At 39.2% G+C, this 17820-nt stretch overlaps 2 protein-coding genes across 2 annotated transcripts; both read right to left on the bottom strand.

Annotated features, from left to right (window-relative positions):
• Window positions 1-2229: 2229 nt before the first annotated feature.
• LOC102707348 (protein trichome birefringence-like 28) lies at window positions 2230-13002 on the bottom strand. Its single transcript, XM_040529349.1, has 5 exons — window positions 12966-13002; window positions 6327-6855; window positions 5870-6241; window positions 5599-5754; window positions 2230-2887 (listed from the first exon to the last, which is right to left on the bottom strand). The coding sequence occupies exons 1-5, from the start codon at window positions 13000-13002 to the stop codon at window positions 2509-2511; spliced, it is 1473 nt and encodes a 490-aa protein (XP_040385283.1). The 3' UTR covers window positions 2230-2508.
• Window positions 13003-13143: 141 nt separating this feature from the next.
• LOC102716176 (eukaryotic peptide chain release factor subunit 1-3-like) lies at window positions 13144-17486 on the bottom strand. Its single transcript, XM_040529309.1, has 3 exons — window positions 17397-17486; window positions 13784-15225; window positions 13144-13475 (listed from the first exon to the last, which is right to left on the bottom strand). The coding sequence occupies exon 2, from the start codon at window positions 15195-15197 to the stop codon at window positions 13884-13886; it is 1314 nt and encodes a 437-aa protein (XP_040385243.1). The 5' UTR covers window positions 15198-15225; window positions 17397-17486; the 3' UTR covers window positions 13144-13475; window positions 13784-13883.
• Between the last annotated feature and the right edge of the window lie 334 nt (window positions 17487-17820).

The following is a 17820-nucleotide window of genomic DNA, read 5'->3' as shown; positions in this document are numbered from 1 at the left end:
CCATGAACTTGTTTTAATATATCATCCAGGTCTATGAACTTATTTTAATGTACCATCCAGGTCTATGAACTCGTTTTAATGTACCATCCAGGTCTATGATTTTAGACATTAAAACGAGTTCATGGATCTACACATGCATTTTTTAAATTTATAGACCTAAGTGGTACTGCGCCACATGCGCCACAAGTTTAAGAACCGGCCATGTATTTTACTCTTGATAAATCTGAAAGTCTAAAAACAGACTCGTGTGTTCTGCACAGGTAATGTAACAATCTAAACCATTGGAATATCATCTATGGGTGTTAAAATATATATGCCTTCTTACGGTGACCTCTTTAACATAGTAACTACACTGAGTGGGGTCCAAATTAATCACATCAAATTGTCATCACCTTAATATGATTATGAAAATCAATGGTCATGATAGATCAACGGAGTTTCAAGAACATAGGCATATAAGAGCGTCAAAATTCAAAAACAATGTTGTCATAAGTGTTGCTCGATAAAATGTAATTACTCTCTTAGTTGCATAGTAGATTTGGACATATCACTTGACAAAGAAAATAGTTATGTATGTAGCTCCATTAACATTATTGTTGCATTTCTAAGGGTTTGTTTGGTTAAAAGTTAACATTGTCACACATTCTTCACTAACTTAACTAAATTCAGTTTCACCATACTTTATGGTAAACAAAATAATAAATTAATATCGGACAAAGTTACATAAGAAAATAAAATGAATGACATATAGACCACCTGATTAAGAATTAGGCAAGTTAGAGTCGTGGAGAAATCAAAACTATTCACTATGGCCTTATGCCTTATGTGACTAAGCTTAGGTCTGGGCAAAGTTAGTTGCCAACTAATTAAACATGTCCTAATTTTACTATGGTATTATTTCCACCTATCAAAGTCTTGTATGAAGAGAAATATATTAGCGACAAACATAAAAAAAATTGGGAATGTTAATTTGTGTTTTGTATGCACTTCACACAAATTTCATTTGCATTAATATGGCAATTGGCAAGTGAAATTAATGCAAAAAATAAATAAAAGTTGAATAACTCATTTAATACATGAGATGTATTTTTTCACCATGGCCATTGGCCACTTATCAATTGTTTATCTTTCATATTAAAAAGATTACTTGGGTTTATGTTGTTCCCATACAAATGTTGTGACTAATTAATTACTATGTTATACATGGTACGTTCTAATGTGTAACTACATCTACCATTAGGGTCCCAATTTGGAAAAAAAATCAACATTCAAGGGTATTCTACTGCAAAAAATACTTAAATCGGACGAAACTTGGCTAGAATTCGATTGTATAGACTTGATCGTGGACCTAACATATCGGTTGGACTCTTCTTCTTGGTTAACACTTAGCACTAATGTACTACTACTACTGCTACTTAGCAGCAGCACTGCACTTAGATCTCGTGTAGAAGATGCTGAGCTGTTTGAAAGAAGCCCATGTGACGCAAGGTATGATCTGGAAAGAGATGCATGCATGCTATGAGGAACCACATATAGCTAGATAAATTAAGATGCATCTTGATCATAATTAATCTGGAATATAGGGAATAATGAGTACATGTGTTATAGTAAATTAACCACTAGTTGACCCCAAAGAAAGAAATGTTATCATCTGGTTATAATTAAGTAAATTCATTTGGATAAATAAGACAGACAGTTCTGAGAAGTCATTGATCTGAACCGTGGAAGTCACATGAAATCCTATGAAATGAAATAAACAAACGCTAGATCACAGAAATTTTGTTTCTCAGTCCTTACAGAGGTAGGACATGTCTCTATACTGTTCTCATGCACCGTTCGAAAGTGACTAAGCAACAGCTTAGTCAGCGCACGTAAAACGGAAAAGCCATTAGCACATGATTAATTGAATATTAGCTTTTGCAAATTTAAAAAAATAGGTTAATCTGATTTTTTTCAAACAACTTTTATATGAAACATTTTTATAAAAAATATACTATTTAGCAGTTTGGGAAACGTGCGCACGGGAAAAGAAGAAAAATTTACCGTCCTACGTCAGTTGCGAACGGTGCCTCAGGATTTTCTGTTGGACCGACGACAAAATGATTAATACGGGTGACGAAAAAATGATTAATACGGGTAACAAAAAAAGTGAGCTGTACAGATTCATATGGCCCAAAAATATTCAAGGACCAAAAATATCAGCAACAACACAAGTAGATAACAATATGATTTCAGATTAATCACTGCGCCCCCTGTATATGTATGTATGTCTTGGCAGCTAATTTTAGAGTCCAGAGTACAACTGCCTACAACAGTGCTGTTTGCTCAATTGGTTACCTCAAAAGTAATTTACAATTCAATTGAACATTTTAAATGCCACCAGTAAACAGTCCACTCCCATCCTTTTTCTCTCTACCTTGATTTTCATCAGACTAGCAACAAAATTGAATAGTAATGGTACATTTCCTATATATATGGCGGGGCAAAAAAAAATCATACCCCTGCTTCTCATTGGGGAGGGAGAGAGGGATGTGGGGATGATTTGGAGAGGATCCTGGTGTAGAGTATCTGGTTCCAGACGTCTGGTACCCCAGGAAGGCACCAATGGATGCAGTCGGAATACTTCTCTGGTTCCGCCTTCTGCTTTGGCGTCAACAGTTTACCCTGCCGGAAGGTATACAACCCTGTATGGGCGTCCTTCCTGTAATCTGACATCCTCGTGATGTCGATCAGTGTCACTGGAACTCTCTTCATGTTTTTAGCAACATTTGCTACCAGGTCGTACATCCGCATGTCGTGGTTGAGATCCAACGGCTCGGTGTAGTTGAGAACTGGAAGTGTTTCCTTGACGCATCTGACCCCATTTGGATTCCCCCACATCTCTGGGCTGTTTTCAAGATATCATCAAGAGGGGAATGAATGTTTCAGCAAAGCATCAAGAAATACATGTACCAATCATGTTAACCCATAAATCACAATCCCAGAGCATATATGATTAGTTCAATGCAAAGGTAAACAAAATGTAAATGCCCCAACATTAGCAACATAATTTACAAGCAATTATGGTCAAATCATTTGCAAATATATAGCTGTATAAATGAGGTGGAATAAAATCAAAGCCTAGAGCACCAAATGATGTCTGGTTTCTCTCAGGTTCGAAAGGATGTGGGGTCAGAATATCAGATAGAGATGAAAAATTACTATTGTTTGACACCGACACTAACTTCAACAACAAGGTGGTCTTAAAATGTCTTAGTAGTGGATCTGAACAGAGTGTGACTATGAAGGTCACTGCAGAGCATGTCCATATTAAATTCACAAAAGGTGATGACAGCATCAATGTTGAACCAATGGCCACCAGTACTGATCTTACTACTACTACAAACCTCATATTTTAACATCAAAGAACATATATGAGAGTTCCATGTGTTTTTTACTGAATTACAGTTTTACATAGAATCTACTACTACAACTTCTTTTTCTGCCTTGTCCAGGAAACATTGACATGGATTAATCTCTCTCTTTTTTTTTTGTAAATTCTCCTAGTAAAAGCATCAGGGTTTTGTTGAAGTATGCACTCCCCCAAATCGTTTGCCATGTGCCAACTACCAACCTAATTGGAAAGAACACAGACTAAACTTTCCAAAAATGACATGATAAATACCCAATACATGTATCAAACAAAGACTTATTTCAGAAGCAGAAAAAGGCCCATTTTTATAATGCATTATTAGCCTTGCAGATCATTATTCTTAACAGTAGAAAACTTTTTTTTCCCTAAAAAAGGCCAACAGTAGAAACTTCTATTTCAAGCAAAAGCCAATACTGATTTTTTTTTTAAATAGTGCGAATTGTCGATTTGTATGTTTGTATATGTGAGTATGTTAGTTATCCACACCATTGCAGTTTGCTGTGAGATTGCTGAACAGTTTCGTGGGGTGCATAACATTTTCGAACATTACGCCACTCCACGTTTGCTGAAAACTGTCTTGTCAAAATGGGCCAGATTCAATAGTATATGCAATTCGGAGAAAACAGCCTCTAGGCTATATTATACCTGTCCCAAATGTTCCATTTGAAATTTAAACTGCTTGTCCACATCCACAATAACAGGAGTATTTTTGTTTAAAGAGATAGTGAAAACTCACTAAAAGAATCACCAAAGGGTTCACTGCCAGGCTATATATCTATGTGAGGCAACTATATACCATAAGAGACCAACAAATTTCCTGGTGGGCCTGGCTCATATATATAGGAAGGAAAGGAACATCTGGTACAACAACAAAAGAAGAGCTGTTTCACATGGGGCCTGTGCATGTTGTGATGGAATGATGTGGCACCTTGTGCTTCACAAATAACAATCCAGAAAAAAAAAAAAGAGTGAGAGAGACTTTGAGAATCACACAGCACCAGAAATAATATTTGTGGGTCACTGGTTCCAAACGGATGTACTTCGAATTAGTTGGCTTGTTCTTTAAGATTTGGAAATAATATGGCATATGAAAAACGTGAGGAACGGAGTATGTTAGTCCAGTAAGTTCATAGCACGACGCATTCTGATTGCAGACATTGGTATGTTCTATGGCCTTGGCTATAGTACTTTCTACTAGTAGTATTATAGTACTAGTGTTATTGTCAGTAGAAGAATCCCAAGTGTTAGTAGAAAAAAATATTCTACTGCCAACAGTTGATGTGGTAGTATAAATAGATCTGATCCATTGAATTAGAAAAAAATAAATGATGTAGATTGATTCTACTACTGGTAGAGAGCATTGTAGAACATCTAACTTTCAATAGTACTAGGCCTTGTTTAGTTTGCAATTTTTTTTAAAAAAAACATCACATCAAAACTTTAAACACACATTTGAAGTATTAAACGTAGTCTAATTACAAAACAAATTTCAGATTCCACCTGGAAACCGCGAGACGGATCTTTTGAGTCTAATTAATCCATCATTAGCACATGTTGGTTACTGTAGCACCTATGGCTAATCACGTCCTAATTAGGCTCAAAAGATTCGTCTCACTATTTCCTCCATAATTGCGTAATTAGTTTTAATGTTTATATATATTTAATGCTTCATTTAGATGTCTAAAAATTCGATATGATGTTTTTGGGAAAAGTTTTTGGGAACTAAACACCCCCTAACTAGTAAGAGCACAATATCATACTTTCTGTCATCCTGATGCACATACAGGTTGGATCATTCCAAGATCTACTTACTACTCTACTGTGAACTATGGGAAATGAAGGATTTGACATGTTGACTATAAAACCCAGAAAGTTAGGCCAGTTTGTTCCTAGTGTATCACGGGCAAACCTAACAAACGAGTCCAACTGAGCTCGTTTTCTGGTGGAAAATGACATCGTGCCCTGCAGGCTGGAACAAGAGGAAGCTTGCTTCTCTAGAACGTAATTTGGACTCAACAAACAAACCACTTTATCAGGGCTAGGTAGGGTGTCCTATTGAGAACCGACAGTGGTCCACAACATTAAAGATTCAGTGGGTTACCAAACTAATTGATGTTCGTAAGGAACCGCCATTGCTTTTGAACCATGGAGATTAGAAAAGGAGAGAGAAATCAGGATATGCTGACCTGTTGTGAAGAGGAGAAATTGTCATGAAGAACACAGAAGTCTTGGCGGGATCAACATTCTGTTCCAGCCAGTCCGACCAAGTCTTGAACACCCGGCCATATACCTCGATCCTTGGCACCTCATCGTGCTCCGACCAATCATTTGAATCTGGCCTCCTGAAAGCAATAAAGGAAGAAATTTTAACATAAAAAATTCCAGCTTGAGTAAAAATCAGCTGAACTAGTAGGTGAGAGCAATGTGTGAATTTGGTGGGCAGATGAGGAGAGAGACCTGACTTTCATGTCGGCGGTGTTCATCCACCAGATGTAGGTGTTGAAGATGAGGTAATCGACGCCCTTCCAGTTCTTGGCGTGGGCCTCGATCCGGTCGGGGCGGATGATCCGGGTGTCGATGCTGTGGAAATTGGGGTTGTCGGAGTTGGACTCGACGAGGAAGGGCGCCCAGTAGAACTCGAGCGTGGCGCGGTACTCCTTGGCGTAGAAGATTCTGAAGGAGCCGCGCTTGACGATCTTCTTCCTCCCCTCGGAAAGGATGGGCTGCACCAGGCACACCAGCGACTCCCACTGGTTCCTGTTCAGCGAGTCCCCCACGAACATCAGCCGCTTCCCCCGCATCGCCTCCATGAACCGCCGCGCGTCGAACCTGCATCCATATGCAATGCTCAGAGTCAACCAAGAACGAACGAGCGAGCGATGCAGATCTGGAAGGTGACGAACGAATTGCTTACACGGGGAGCGAGCAGTTGTTGGGCTGCCATCGCCAGTACTGCCATAAGTCGTCGGGGCGGCCATTGGCGAGGCAGGTGACCTGCTTGGTGAGGAAGGTGCATTCCTTCTCCCTGTAGGCTGGGACGGAGGTGTTGTCGAAGACCCAGTGACCGCGGGAGAGCTCGCAGGTGGGCGGGGGGAGGAGGAGAGGGGGCAAGCCGGAGACGTTGTAGAATTCGGCATCGGGGTAGAGGTAGTCGTCGATGGAGAGCTCGGCGAGGGTGCGGACATCCTCGCCATACATGAAGAGGGCGAGGAGGAAGAAGGCGGCGACGAGGGTGGTGACCGGGGAGCGGCGCGGCGCGGTGAGGAGGGAGCGCGCGGAGGAGGCGAGGGAGTCGAGGCCGAGCGGGAGCTGGCGGGGCGGCTTGGCTAAGGAGGAGGCGGGGGGCGGGTGGGGGAGGAGGCGAGGTGGAGGAAGAGGAAGAGGAAGGGGGCGATTGGTCTGAGTTGGACATGGCGCCCCCTTCCTTGTTGGTTGGGATTCCTCTGTCCAGGTACTCCCACGAGACGAGTAGTATTTGAAGAGGAGGTGTTCGTCCGTCGGCTGTCCGTGTTGGTGTTGGTGTTGGTACCATCCAAGAAGACGAAGAGGGAGCGACCTACCTTTTCTTTTCAGATCTATACTGAAGTCAGCAGCAGTAAATGATCACTCCTTCGTCCATTAGTATATAAAAAATACGAGTTATTTTTACACGACCACCAATGTCAATCCGTTTAAATAAAAAATACAAGTTATTTTTACATAATGATGAATGTAAATCTATTTAAATGAGTTTGGTCAATTTTTACTAGCGTTAACTTCTTAAACAAAAATCAGGAAACCTCTTTTAATTCAAACTAGGGCAGACGTTAGGTTGCCTTGACATGGGTCTGAGAGACAACCTAAGAGCATCTCCAACAGCTTATTTAAATTTGGTCATTCATATCTTCATTTGGATGATCATCTAAAACACTTTCATCTTTTATATCATTTTGTACTTCAGCAGATCATTTATACATAGCACCCTCCATATCTATTCAGAGGATTGGAGAGAACATCTAAATACAGAGTTTCTCTCTCCTAATATGGATGATATCTACGGGCCCCTTTGAATCACATGAATGAAAAAACAGAAAAATAGGAAAAACATAGGATTTTGACAGGAATGTAGGTTTAAAACATAGGATTGTAAAAAATAGAAAAAACGTAGGAATGACCGTTTGATTAGACCGTAGGAAAAATGCAGGAATTTGAGAATAGATATAGACTCAAAGGATTTTTTCCATGAGATTGAACCTTTTGCTAAATTTTCTCTAAAACTTACATAGAAAGATGTATTCCATAGGAATTTCATATGATTTCATAGGATTCGTTCATTTGATTCAAAGGGCTTTATAGGAAAATTTCCTATAGGAGTGAAATCCTCTAAAATTCCTATGAAAATCCTTTGAATCAAAGGAGGCTTAAAAATAGATGATGGGATAGATGTTCTGCTGGAGCTCAATTTTTACTCTTCATCCTCTATTTGTAGGATGGAGGATAGGATGGATGAGCTGTTGGGGATGTCTAACCCCCCTCCTAAAGGGAACGTACCTAGGTCCTAAAATGTCGCGAGCCACTAGTGAAGGAGTCCCATATCACCGACACACCTTCTCACTAACTTAATTGTTTGGTATGTATTTATCTATATATCTATTTTTTTAATATTAAACTTAACATGGAATATATAGAAAGGAGAAATCATATGTTTGCATTCAGTCGTTGTTAGGTTTGCTAGCGTAGAGTGTAGACTTTATAATAAGAAGATAAATCGGCTACCAATTTATATCTTATCAACAACTCTGCTAAACACATATGTTTACACACCTTGTCGAGTTTTAAGATCCCGGCTACATTATTTGGGAATGTAAGGTCATCTGGTATCAAGGTATTCGTGATGATGGAAAGAGAGGAAAGGTGGGACAGAAAGTATAATGTTTACAGAAGTGCCTACCTATCAACCAACTAATCTTATCGAGAAGGTCAAAGTGGTAGTCAGTATTGGATTGTCTAGGTCTTAATCAATGCCCTCCCCTCCTAATAGTATTGGTTTTTATACCATGGGCAATATCCCTCTCCAGTTGAACTCAGGACACCCTTACAATATACAGGCAAGATTGTCCTATTCATACCTAGATTGGACTATGGAGAATCTTCCTTTCCTAGGATACCTTTTATCGTCACCTATATCTATATCCATATCCGATAGTTATTTTCGGTATGATCTTAACCATGTAATATTATCGATATATATTTTTGTGGTAGGAGGATATGACATATCTAATACTCTGACATGCTCATCCACCCTATGACATCTACGGTTGTCACTAGTTCTTATGCACAATCATTGGTTATCTCGAAACATAATTGCGTATACCATTTTTTTTCTGAAATGATTAAGGTAAAGATGAGAAATAGTCATAATTAGTTGAGATGAGAAAGTATGTGAACAAATTAAATAAGACATGGTTATGAATTGGTTAGGATGAGAAGGTAGGTAGAGAAGTAATTGTATTTTTAGATAAATTTAAATACTAGAAGTAATATGTTGAGATGGATTGAGCATAACAGTGTTACACAATATTATCCTGAAGATTTCATAATATTTTTCATCTCAATCAATTATTTACCAAGCGTTCAATAAATTGATACTTTTATTGGATCGAGGCTTTTCAACAAGTGAGAGTTTTACGATGTTTTTTTCCCATAGCTTCTTTGCATACTACACTTATGCTCATTTCTCTCGACTAGTAGTATCATTATTATGGTGATGAAACAAACATGATTATCGTGGTAATCGTGCTACTGGTGAGGGACGGTAAACGTAATCACATGGTTTGATTTTATCAAAAAAGCTATAAACAACGTGGTCTTGATGTTAAGTACATGTGATGTTAATTTTTATTTAGGAAGGGACCCGCGGATGCAAATTAATTAAAATGATTGTTTCTCATCTGAGAGTGCGTGACGCTGTGTGTTTTGCAACCACCTGCCCGAATTTCACTTCTTCCTTTCCTACCAGCCAATGGCAATTAATTAATAATAATATTCTTTCTTCACTACGATAGTACTACTACATGCATCATGATTCATTATTCATGCATGATGGATTTTTATTGTACTACACTTGCTTGCATGTCTGGTAATCAACTACCGTTTCTGGCTACCTATAAACATGGGATTAGGAATGCGATGGGATCACGGGATAACCCTGGCTACTTAGAGGTTTATTAGATAATTAATTAATTCGTGTATGGTTTAATTTTGCTATAGTATGTAGCAATACTTGACCATAAAAGAGCCAGCTCGATCAGTCAAGAGAGTCAAGCACAAAATACACACAAAAAAAAACCCATAGAATTCGCTTACCTATCTATCTATCTATTAAACTTATGGGTAGCCAGATCAATCTCATCATACTCCTTTCACTTCTCGTACGCCAGAGCAGTCACGTTTCTATTGATTACTATTTTAATCACATATAAGAGTATATAATTTTTCATGACTAACAATATATGCCATTTTCACATATTAAAGGGCAAGTTAAAGGCATGAGAATATGAGATGCCATTGTCACAGTAGGTAGGTAATGTGAAAGAGATGTTCCATCTGAGGGTTTAGCTTTAATAACTAATCAACATCCCAATCTGCTAATAGTAAGAGATCAAAAGGGCAGCTAGCAATGCTTTTTTTGCGGATGACATCTCGCTGACCCTTTTATTTTTCTCTCAGAATGCAGTGCAGCAGATGCTTTATTAGTTCTTGCGTTGTTCGTCCTCGACTACTAGCTACCGGTTGGATTGGACAACTAATTAACCATCCACTCTTTTGGCTGATCGATTAAGGGAGTGTTCGGATACTCCTAAACCCTAAACCCTCTCTGTTACGACGAATGTTTAGATATTAGTTAGAAATATTAAATAAAACTCATCTCATATTCTGGACTATTTCATGAGTAGACTTAGTCTATGATTAGCGAATGTGATGCTACAGTAAATATTTACTAATCATGGATTAATTAGGCTTAAAAATTTGTCTAATGAAATAGTTTTTATCTATGCAATTAGTTTTGTTATCGGTCTAAATTTAATACTCCTAATTGACGTCCACACATTCAATGTGACAAAGGACTAAAAAAAAGTCCTTGGATCCAAACAACCCCTAACATTAAACATGCGCGTAAAAATAACGCAGCCGCTATGTTCGCATTTGGTTCACATGCAACGACCAAGTTCACGTGCCAGATGAATGTGCATGTTTATGGCTGTGTTCATTTCAACTGAAATATACAAAATTATCTAATTTTTATAGTATTTATTCAATGCTATAAATAATAAAATTAACTACTATAAAATTAAAAATCTACTTTAAAAATATGAGTTGATGAACTTTTATATCAAAACTTTTTACTAACCATTTAGTAGTTCGGGAAACGTAAGTGCAGAAGCCGAGAAAAATTCTCAGACAAACTAATACATCTGACATGACTTCTGTATCCACATTTGATACTAGCATTATTCAAGATTTGTGTAAATATGTAAAAAAAATAAGGCATGCTTAGTAATAAATCAAATCATAATAAATAATAAATAATTATATATTTTTTTAAATAAGACGAATGGTCAAACGTAGACTCGAAAATCAACGATGTCAAATAAAAGAAACGGAGGAAGTCTATCCGAACAAACCACTTTACGCACCCTAAAAAATAAAAAATAAAACTGCATATCAAATTTCATCTGTCTCTCGACCATAACCATAGAACTGAGTATATAATATCCCATAGCTTCTAAACCAAAGCAAAACCAAGTACCTCATTGGTTTAGACAACTGATTCATTCTATATAGTGTCTATATGTCACTGTAGGTAGCAAATAGCAATGGTTTTATCCTAGGTGGTAACACTGTGATTGCTCTGTCAGTAAAAATATTTTAAAAAACTAGTGAGATCTACTTGCCGATCAAACTAAATAAAAAGTGGGACCCGTATGTCAACACCCTCCTCTCCCCCTCTCCCTCCCTTATCTCCTTCCCTCATCTCTTCCCCTCTCCTCTTGCCAGATCGACGATGGTCGATGAGAAGCGTATCCTCTTACGTAAAGTTAGAGGAACGTGTTTACTGACATGTGGGCCCCACCATCCTTGAACCCATATGTCAGTATAAGTCTCTTTGATTGTACATCAAAGGATATTGTTTTGGTCGATTGGCCTCATAGTCGTTGGGTGTTTCCATCTCCTCACACGTTGCTTGATGAGGTGGCGGCGAGCCAGCAAAGGTTGTCATCGGTGGGCGACACACTGACTGTATTGGAAGGGTGGCATCACGAAAGAGGACAAGAAGGGTGTGGTGGCAATCATGTGGCTGGAAGAGCACGAGGGATTAGAGAAGCTAGATCCATGTCGGCTAGGCTCGACTGTCTCCGGCCCCTCCCCTCACCATCTCTCCCTTTGCCACCGCTTGAGTATAGTAGGCTAGAGTGGCTAGATTGGGCACGGTAATAAAGGAGCGGTTGATGGAATCACTCCACTGAGTGAGCCTGTTATTGTTAGACTTCCACCTCCTCTATCGAGCCCCGTCCATATTGATTTGCAAGCATGAGCTCCACCACTATCACCGCCACATCAATTTGCAAGCATGAGCAAGCGGAATAACGGGGCACACCTCATGGATGGATGGACTGGGTTGGGAGAGGCGACGGTTGGTAAGGTCCTTGAGGCGTGGTTCCACCAAATGCTCTGTGAGTGGCGTGCCAAGCTCACGTCCCCTCTCCAGCTGATCTAACGAGAGTAAGAAGAGGGATTAGGGCCAGCGAGGTCAATTCTCATTTAGTTACTGAGTTGGTAGGCTCACCCACCTATATTGCCATATAAGCACCATATAGCCTCCACGTCAGATTAAGCCTAGATCAACAAGCCACATATGCATCATAGGATAAAACCACGTTCTAAACTACCGAGAGACTAGATTTGTTCTGGTTTTGATAATTTAAGGGCGTCCTTTGTGATTAAGCGACGCGAAGGAAACTCGTCCTATAGTTAAGGGACCCCATGTGGACTGTTTGGTTATATTCCGTGGGCCTTTGCTCGTTGAGAATAACATGGTGGCCCATCCATGCGTGACTTTTGTGATGCCTCAAACCTCGATTCCAACTTCTGATCAGCTACATGGAAAGCATTAAGCCATTCTCAACCCGTAACATTAGATATAGTTGTCATAAACTCCCCATCATCAAGAAACAACCTATAACACTAGATATAGTTTTCATAAACTCCACATCATCAAGAAACTAGTACTACACACTACCCTTCCAATGCAAACACCACTATTCCATACTTTAATTTAATATTACTTATCTCACATGATATCTTGGATGTTGTGTAGAAACCATGTCTTATGCAAGACATGGTTTCATTCTCTTTTCTTATTTATTCACTTACCACATCATTTTGGTGACAACTTATTTAATATTATGGACACCATCTTAGTCATTGGATTAGAAATAGCCAAATCTTGCAAGTCGCCACCTTTGACTTGGTTGTGTGGAACGTGATTTTTTTTTCACTGCTTCTGCAATACCATGAAGCGAAATTCCCAAAGGCAATTTATGGGTCATCGCCAGAGAAGTATCTATGGGTTTGATCAAAACCCAATTTTATTACGAAGCAGGCAAGATCCATCCATCCCAACCTGCCTGACGGCGGGCGGCAAATAAAGACATGCCCTAGCAGAGTAGCAGTAGCAGTAAAGAGGAGCAAACTAGAATGACAGTAGCAACTTCATTGTAAAATCTGCAAAGTAGCAGATTGCAGCTACACCAACCATATAGTTATTATGACTTCATATGAGCGCGTCAAACGTGCTCAACCAAGCAGACTCGATTTCAGAACTTGGGAACTCACATAGTTGCAGAAAACTGACAATAGACAACAGCCAGTATACGACCACAAGGCATCATGCATGCCTTCTTAAGTTCGACAACTTCTTGACACATTACTATCATCATGATGTGACTCAAAATAATCTCTTCGTCTTAAACCCTTCCACCATAGGATGAGGCTGGCCCACGCCCATCAATTTCTTCTCGGTCTGGAACAGGAGAGGAATAGTCAAATAATAACATTAGTACGAGAAGTTAACAAAAATGGGGGTAATCGTTTGGTGATAGAGTCAAATGATATATTTATAAATAAAAAATAATTTATAAACAAATTTTTTATATACATGTTCTTTGGCTGTCTAAAAGATAAGGCTAAAAAAATAAACTATGATGAAAAAACCCTAAAATCTGTTCCAAATTTAAGGTTGAAAATTCAAATTTTAGCGTATAAGTATAAGCAAAAGCGAAAATAGGGGCCCGAATAAGCAATGACCAAATAAATAATCTGCATACATACAGCTGCTTTTCAAGTGATCCTGCGTAGGTAGAGCAAATCAGACTTGTTGCAGCTGCGGCGTCCTTCCCTCGGCCAGCACAGTCATGTCATTGGCTGATTGCTAATCAGAGTCTTCATACAATCCCTCATCGTCAGAAAGCTCATCAAAGGACCGGATATCTAGCTGGTAACGCAAGATACCACCAATGCCACCAAATCCTCTACAAAACTGTGACCCCTCTTGAGATTTATTAGTAACAAACTCAAGCGAGCAACCAAACTTCTTGTACTCATTAGCAAACCATTCCAGGAGAGACATTTTTTCCTGAACTTCCAACTCTGCATTAGTAGCTGGGTCACGGAAATTGCTCTGGTCAGCTTCCTGCTCTTTGTTCAAATGCTTGATCACAGTTTCACCAGATACACTGTTCTTAAGCACATATCTGTTAGTTTCCAGATTCTCCCACACTATCAAGGTCTCAACAGCACCCATTTCAAGAGCTTTAAGAGTGTCGTCAACGCCAAAGACATATTTCCCAGTGTCTTGACTGATCTCTTCAAAATATTTGCCAATCAACTTCTTCTCCTGTATGAACTTGACATTTGCTAGAATCTCAGCTGACAATTCAATAGCTTGGTTGAAACCATTCTCGCCACCATAAGAAACATCGACCACATTAAGTATCTTGGCTTGCAGTCGCTGATCGAACATGTCTGACTGACTCAGCTCTGTCTTAAAATCAGCAGAACCAGCAAGAATTAGACCAGAAACGTTAGGCTGACTTGTAGCAGGATTAATGAAGAACTGGGTAGCAAGCTCAGCTGTTTTCCGGACATAATTATGGCGTTTCTCCATCCGAAGACGAGCAAAACGCAAAGCAGATTGTCCTCCTCTACCATGCTTCTTTGGGAGATCAACAGTGAATTTGTGAAGCACCTCACGTGTATTGCCACTTAGTGTGCCAAAAAGAGTACCATTACCATCCATAACAATGAAACCAAACTTGTCATCAGATTCCAAGAGCTCATTCAAAGCCTCAGTGTGGAACTTGTTATCACAAAGATACAGTGATACATTGATAGGCTTGAATGGTTCAAAATCAATAGTAACTTTCTTCTCCTTCCCATCTTCAGTAACAATGGTTCCAGTGTAGAGAACTAATCCATTTGGAGGAACTTTGTTATAGAGCTTCAGCCTCTGCTGAGCTGAGGTAATGGCAGCCAAAACAGACTGACGATTAACTCTACTCTTGATGTTCGAGGCTGTACCATATTCATCACCCAACATCTTGGCCACTCGCGCGACCTGGTCACGTGGAGGCATAATGAGAGAGATCATGCTTGTGCCATTTCCTCTAGCTGACTCAAGAGCCTTGATTAGCTTCTTAATCTTCCAGATCTCAATGTTCCTATCAGTTTCATGGCTGTCAGACATCTTGGCAGAGCTTGGGTGACTGGTTCACCTGTACGGTGCCAAAACATAAAGATATAAGAGATTTGAAGGGGACATTAGACACACTGTTCCCTTAAAGAAAAACTTGTAACAGAATAGGTAGCACAACAGAACCAAAACAAGTCATATTATTAGAAGTTGACTAGAGGTGTTATGTATACTCAACTTTCTTGTTAGCACAAGGTCAATTCATGACAACCAATTGGAAACGCTACCTGCTGTTTGTACTAAATTAAGAAATATGAAACTAATTTCTTCGACAAAAACAACCACCTTTTACACACCGAATACCCTCCACCACAAGTTTTCAGCATCAAACAACTACTGAACAACCACAACACTCAGTACACAAGGTTTAATGTTGCTCAAAGGGTGGAAAAATTTGGTTCGGATTAGGAAAAGGTAGGCTATGAAATGTGAAAATGGTTTTCATTTGCATATAGTCGAATGATTTTTGCAGCCAACGTGAAACAGTCATAAATACATAAGATGTCATCACTAGGCTAAAGGTACTTGATAAAAGACATTTTATTTGGGGTAAAAGGTGAAATAAAATGAAGCATCCAGTTAACGGCACAATAAATGAAGGACCTGCATAACCATCATAACCATGTAAAATTTTCAAAATTGGAATGTCCAGCAGATAAAAATAATACATCCAGGATAGAATGTAAACCATATTCCAGAAACAGAATTTAGCTTAAAAAATCAACAAACCAAAATAGAGAGTACATTCATAAAACAAATAAGAGAAAATCTAAAAAATACCATTGACAAACGTCCAAGTCTAAAAAATACCATTGACGAACGCGAGTTCTAAGAAATGCCATCGTACAAATGAATTTGTCTAAAAAATACCATCGCCGTTAGGGTTCCGTCCATTTCCGCCGTTAAAAACACTGTTCATACTATAGCACTTAACGGAAAAAAGTTAATGGAACCCTAACGGCGATGGCATTTCTTAGACAAATTCGTTTGTACGATGACATTTCTTAGAACTCACACTCGTCGATAGCATTTCTTAAAATTAAGTGTTTGTCAATGACATTTGTTAGATTTTCTCAACAAACAAAGGGGTGCAATTAGTACTGGTCAACTAGATATCAACTTGGAAAATCACACAACAATGAAATATGGAATATAATCAGTCAACAAAGTTAAAACAACTCATCATACATGTATCTATCTTGTATCAACAATGTAATCAAAAGTTAGCTAGAAGGATTCTCTTGTAGTTAAAGCAAAGATCATAAGACCAAACATGTATCTGACAACCGAAACTAAATTAGCATACGAAGTGCACTTGAGGCTAACATTTTAGGATCAAATGGCATAAGATTATAGAGGTTGCAGTGCCATTGGCCTGGTAACTGGTCTGTCTTTATAAACTAAAAAAAAAGGACATCCATGCTTAGGCGGCTAGCTCATTGCAAAAGAAATCTTCTTAGCTGGTCAGAAAGTTGCCATGTTCATCGAGTAGGACTCCAGTTGTGGGAATCTTTCTTGTTCATTTTTTACTAGCAGCCTAGCACATACAATTTCAGTTACCAACTTAGTTCCCAGCGTATTAATGTAGCAATCTACAGAGTTGAGAATGTAAAAATCTTTTAAAATCAAGTAAGTTGAGAAATAATTAGGAGGGAAATCTCAAGTATAGGCCGCTGCACAGAGTTTGGTCAGTAGAATTTCCAGTTGAACTAAAACGATACATCAGCAGGGAAAAGGAAACTATTATAGGTCAATGAAACATATAGGAGCAGAATGCAACAAAGAAGAGAGCACATACATAATATGTAAGTTCCAAAGCAATAGTTATACTCGTTTAGAACTCGTATGACAGCACAGCAGAAGCAGGAAAGCTCATGTAATATGATGATAATAATTCCAATTCCTCTCTAAACAGCAAGTAATCAGAAGAAGCCCAATAATTAAAGTGAAAAAATTGAAAATGAGATAACATCCGAGGGGCGGATCTAATATAACGTAGGACATAGGGCGGAGTTGAGTTACTTTGGGGGGGAGCAAACAGACTATCCCAGCTGTTATTAGTATTGAGGGCAAATTCCTTCCAGATCTCATCTACCAGAGAAGCTAGCTAGGGTTAAACGCGAATTGGAGCAAGAAGAGCGTGGGTAGAGAGAGAGAGAGAGAGAGAGAGAGAGGGATGGGGTGAATGCTCACCAGACAGACAGGATGCGGCGGCTCAAGCAGCTGCTTGTGGTCGGTGGAGATCGGCGCGGCGGCGGCGGCGGCGGCGGGAGGGCGGGCGGGCGGGCGAGGAAGAGGGACGAGATCGACGGCGCACCACCACACGCAATCCCTATTCCCTTTCTTGGGCACAATTACGCTGGGATACCTGGGAATTTTGCTATTTCTCCCCTTTCTTTCCTATGGAGTATTTTCTTTTGTCTTTTTCTAAATGATCTAATCAATCCAGCGGTTAATATTTTATGTACGAGTATACTACGAGGGAAGGAAAGAGTATTGAATCCAGACTTAGACAATATAAAGCCACATTAACTAAAGCCACTCGAAGATACAATCATCGACTACCACATATATTTTGATGTGATTAGTTGGTACGATGAGTATACACTATGGCTGG

Source organism: Oryza brachyantha, chromosome 12 (assembly GCF_000231095.2).
Source record: "Oryza brachyantha chromosome 12, ObraRS2, whole genome shotgun sequence".
Classification (NCBI taxonomy): Eukaryota; Viridiplantae; Streptophyta; class Magnoliopsida; order Poales; family Poaceae; genus Oryza; species Oryza brachyantha.
The sequence above is the reverse complement of the archived record's forward strand: the minus strand, read 5'-3'. Positions and strand labels throughout refer to the sequence as shown.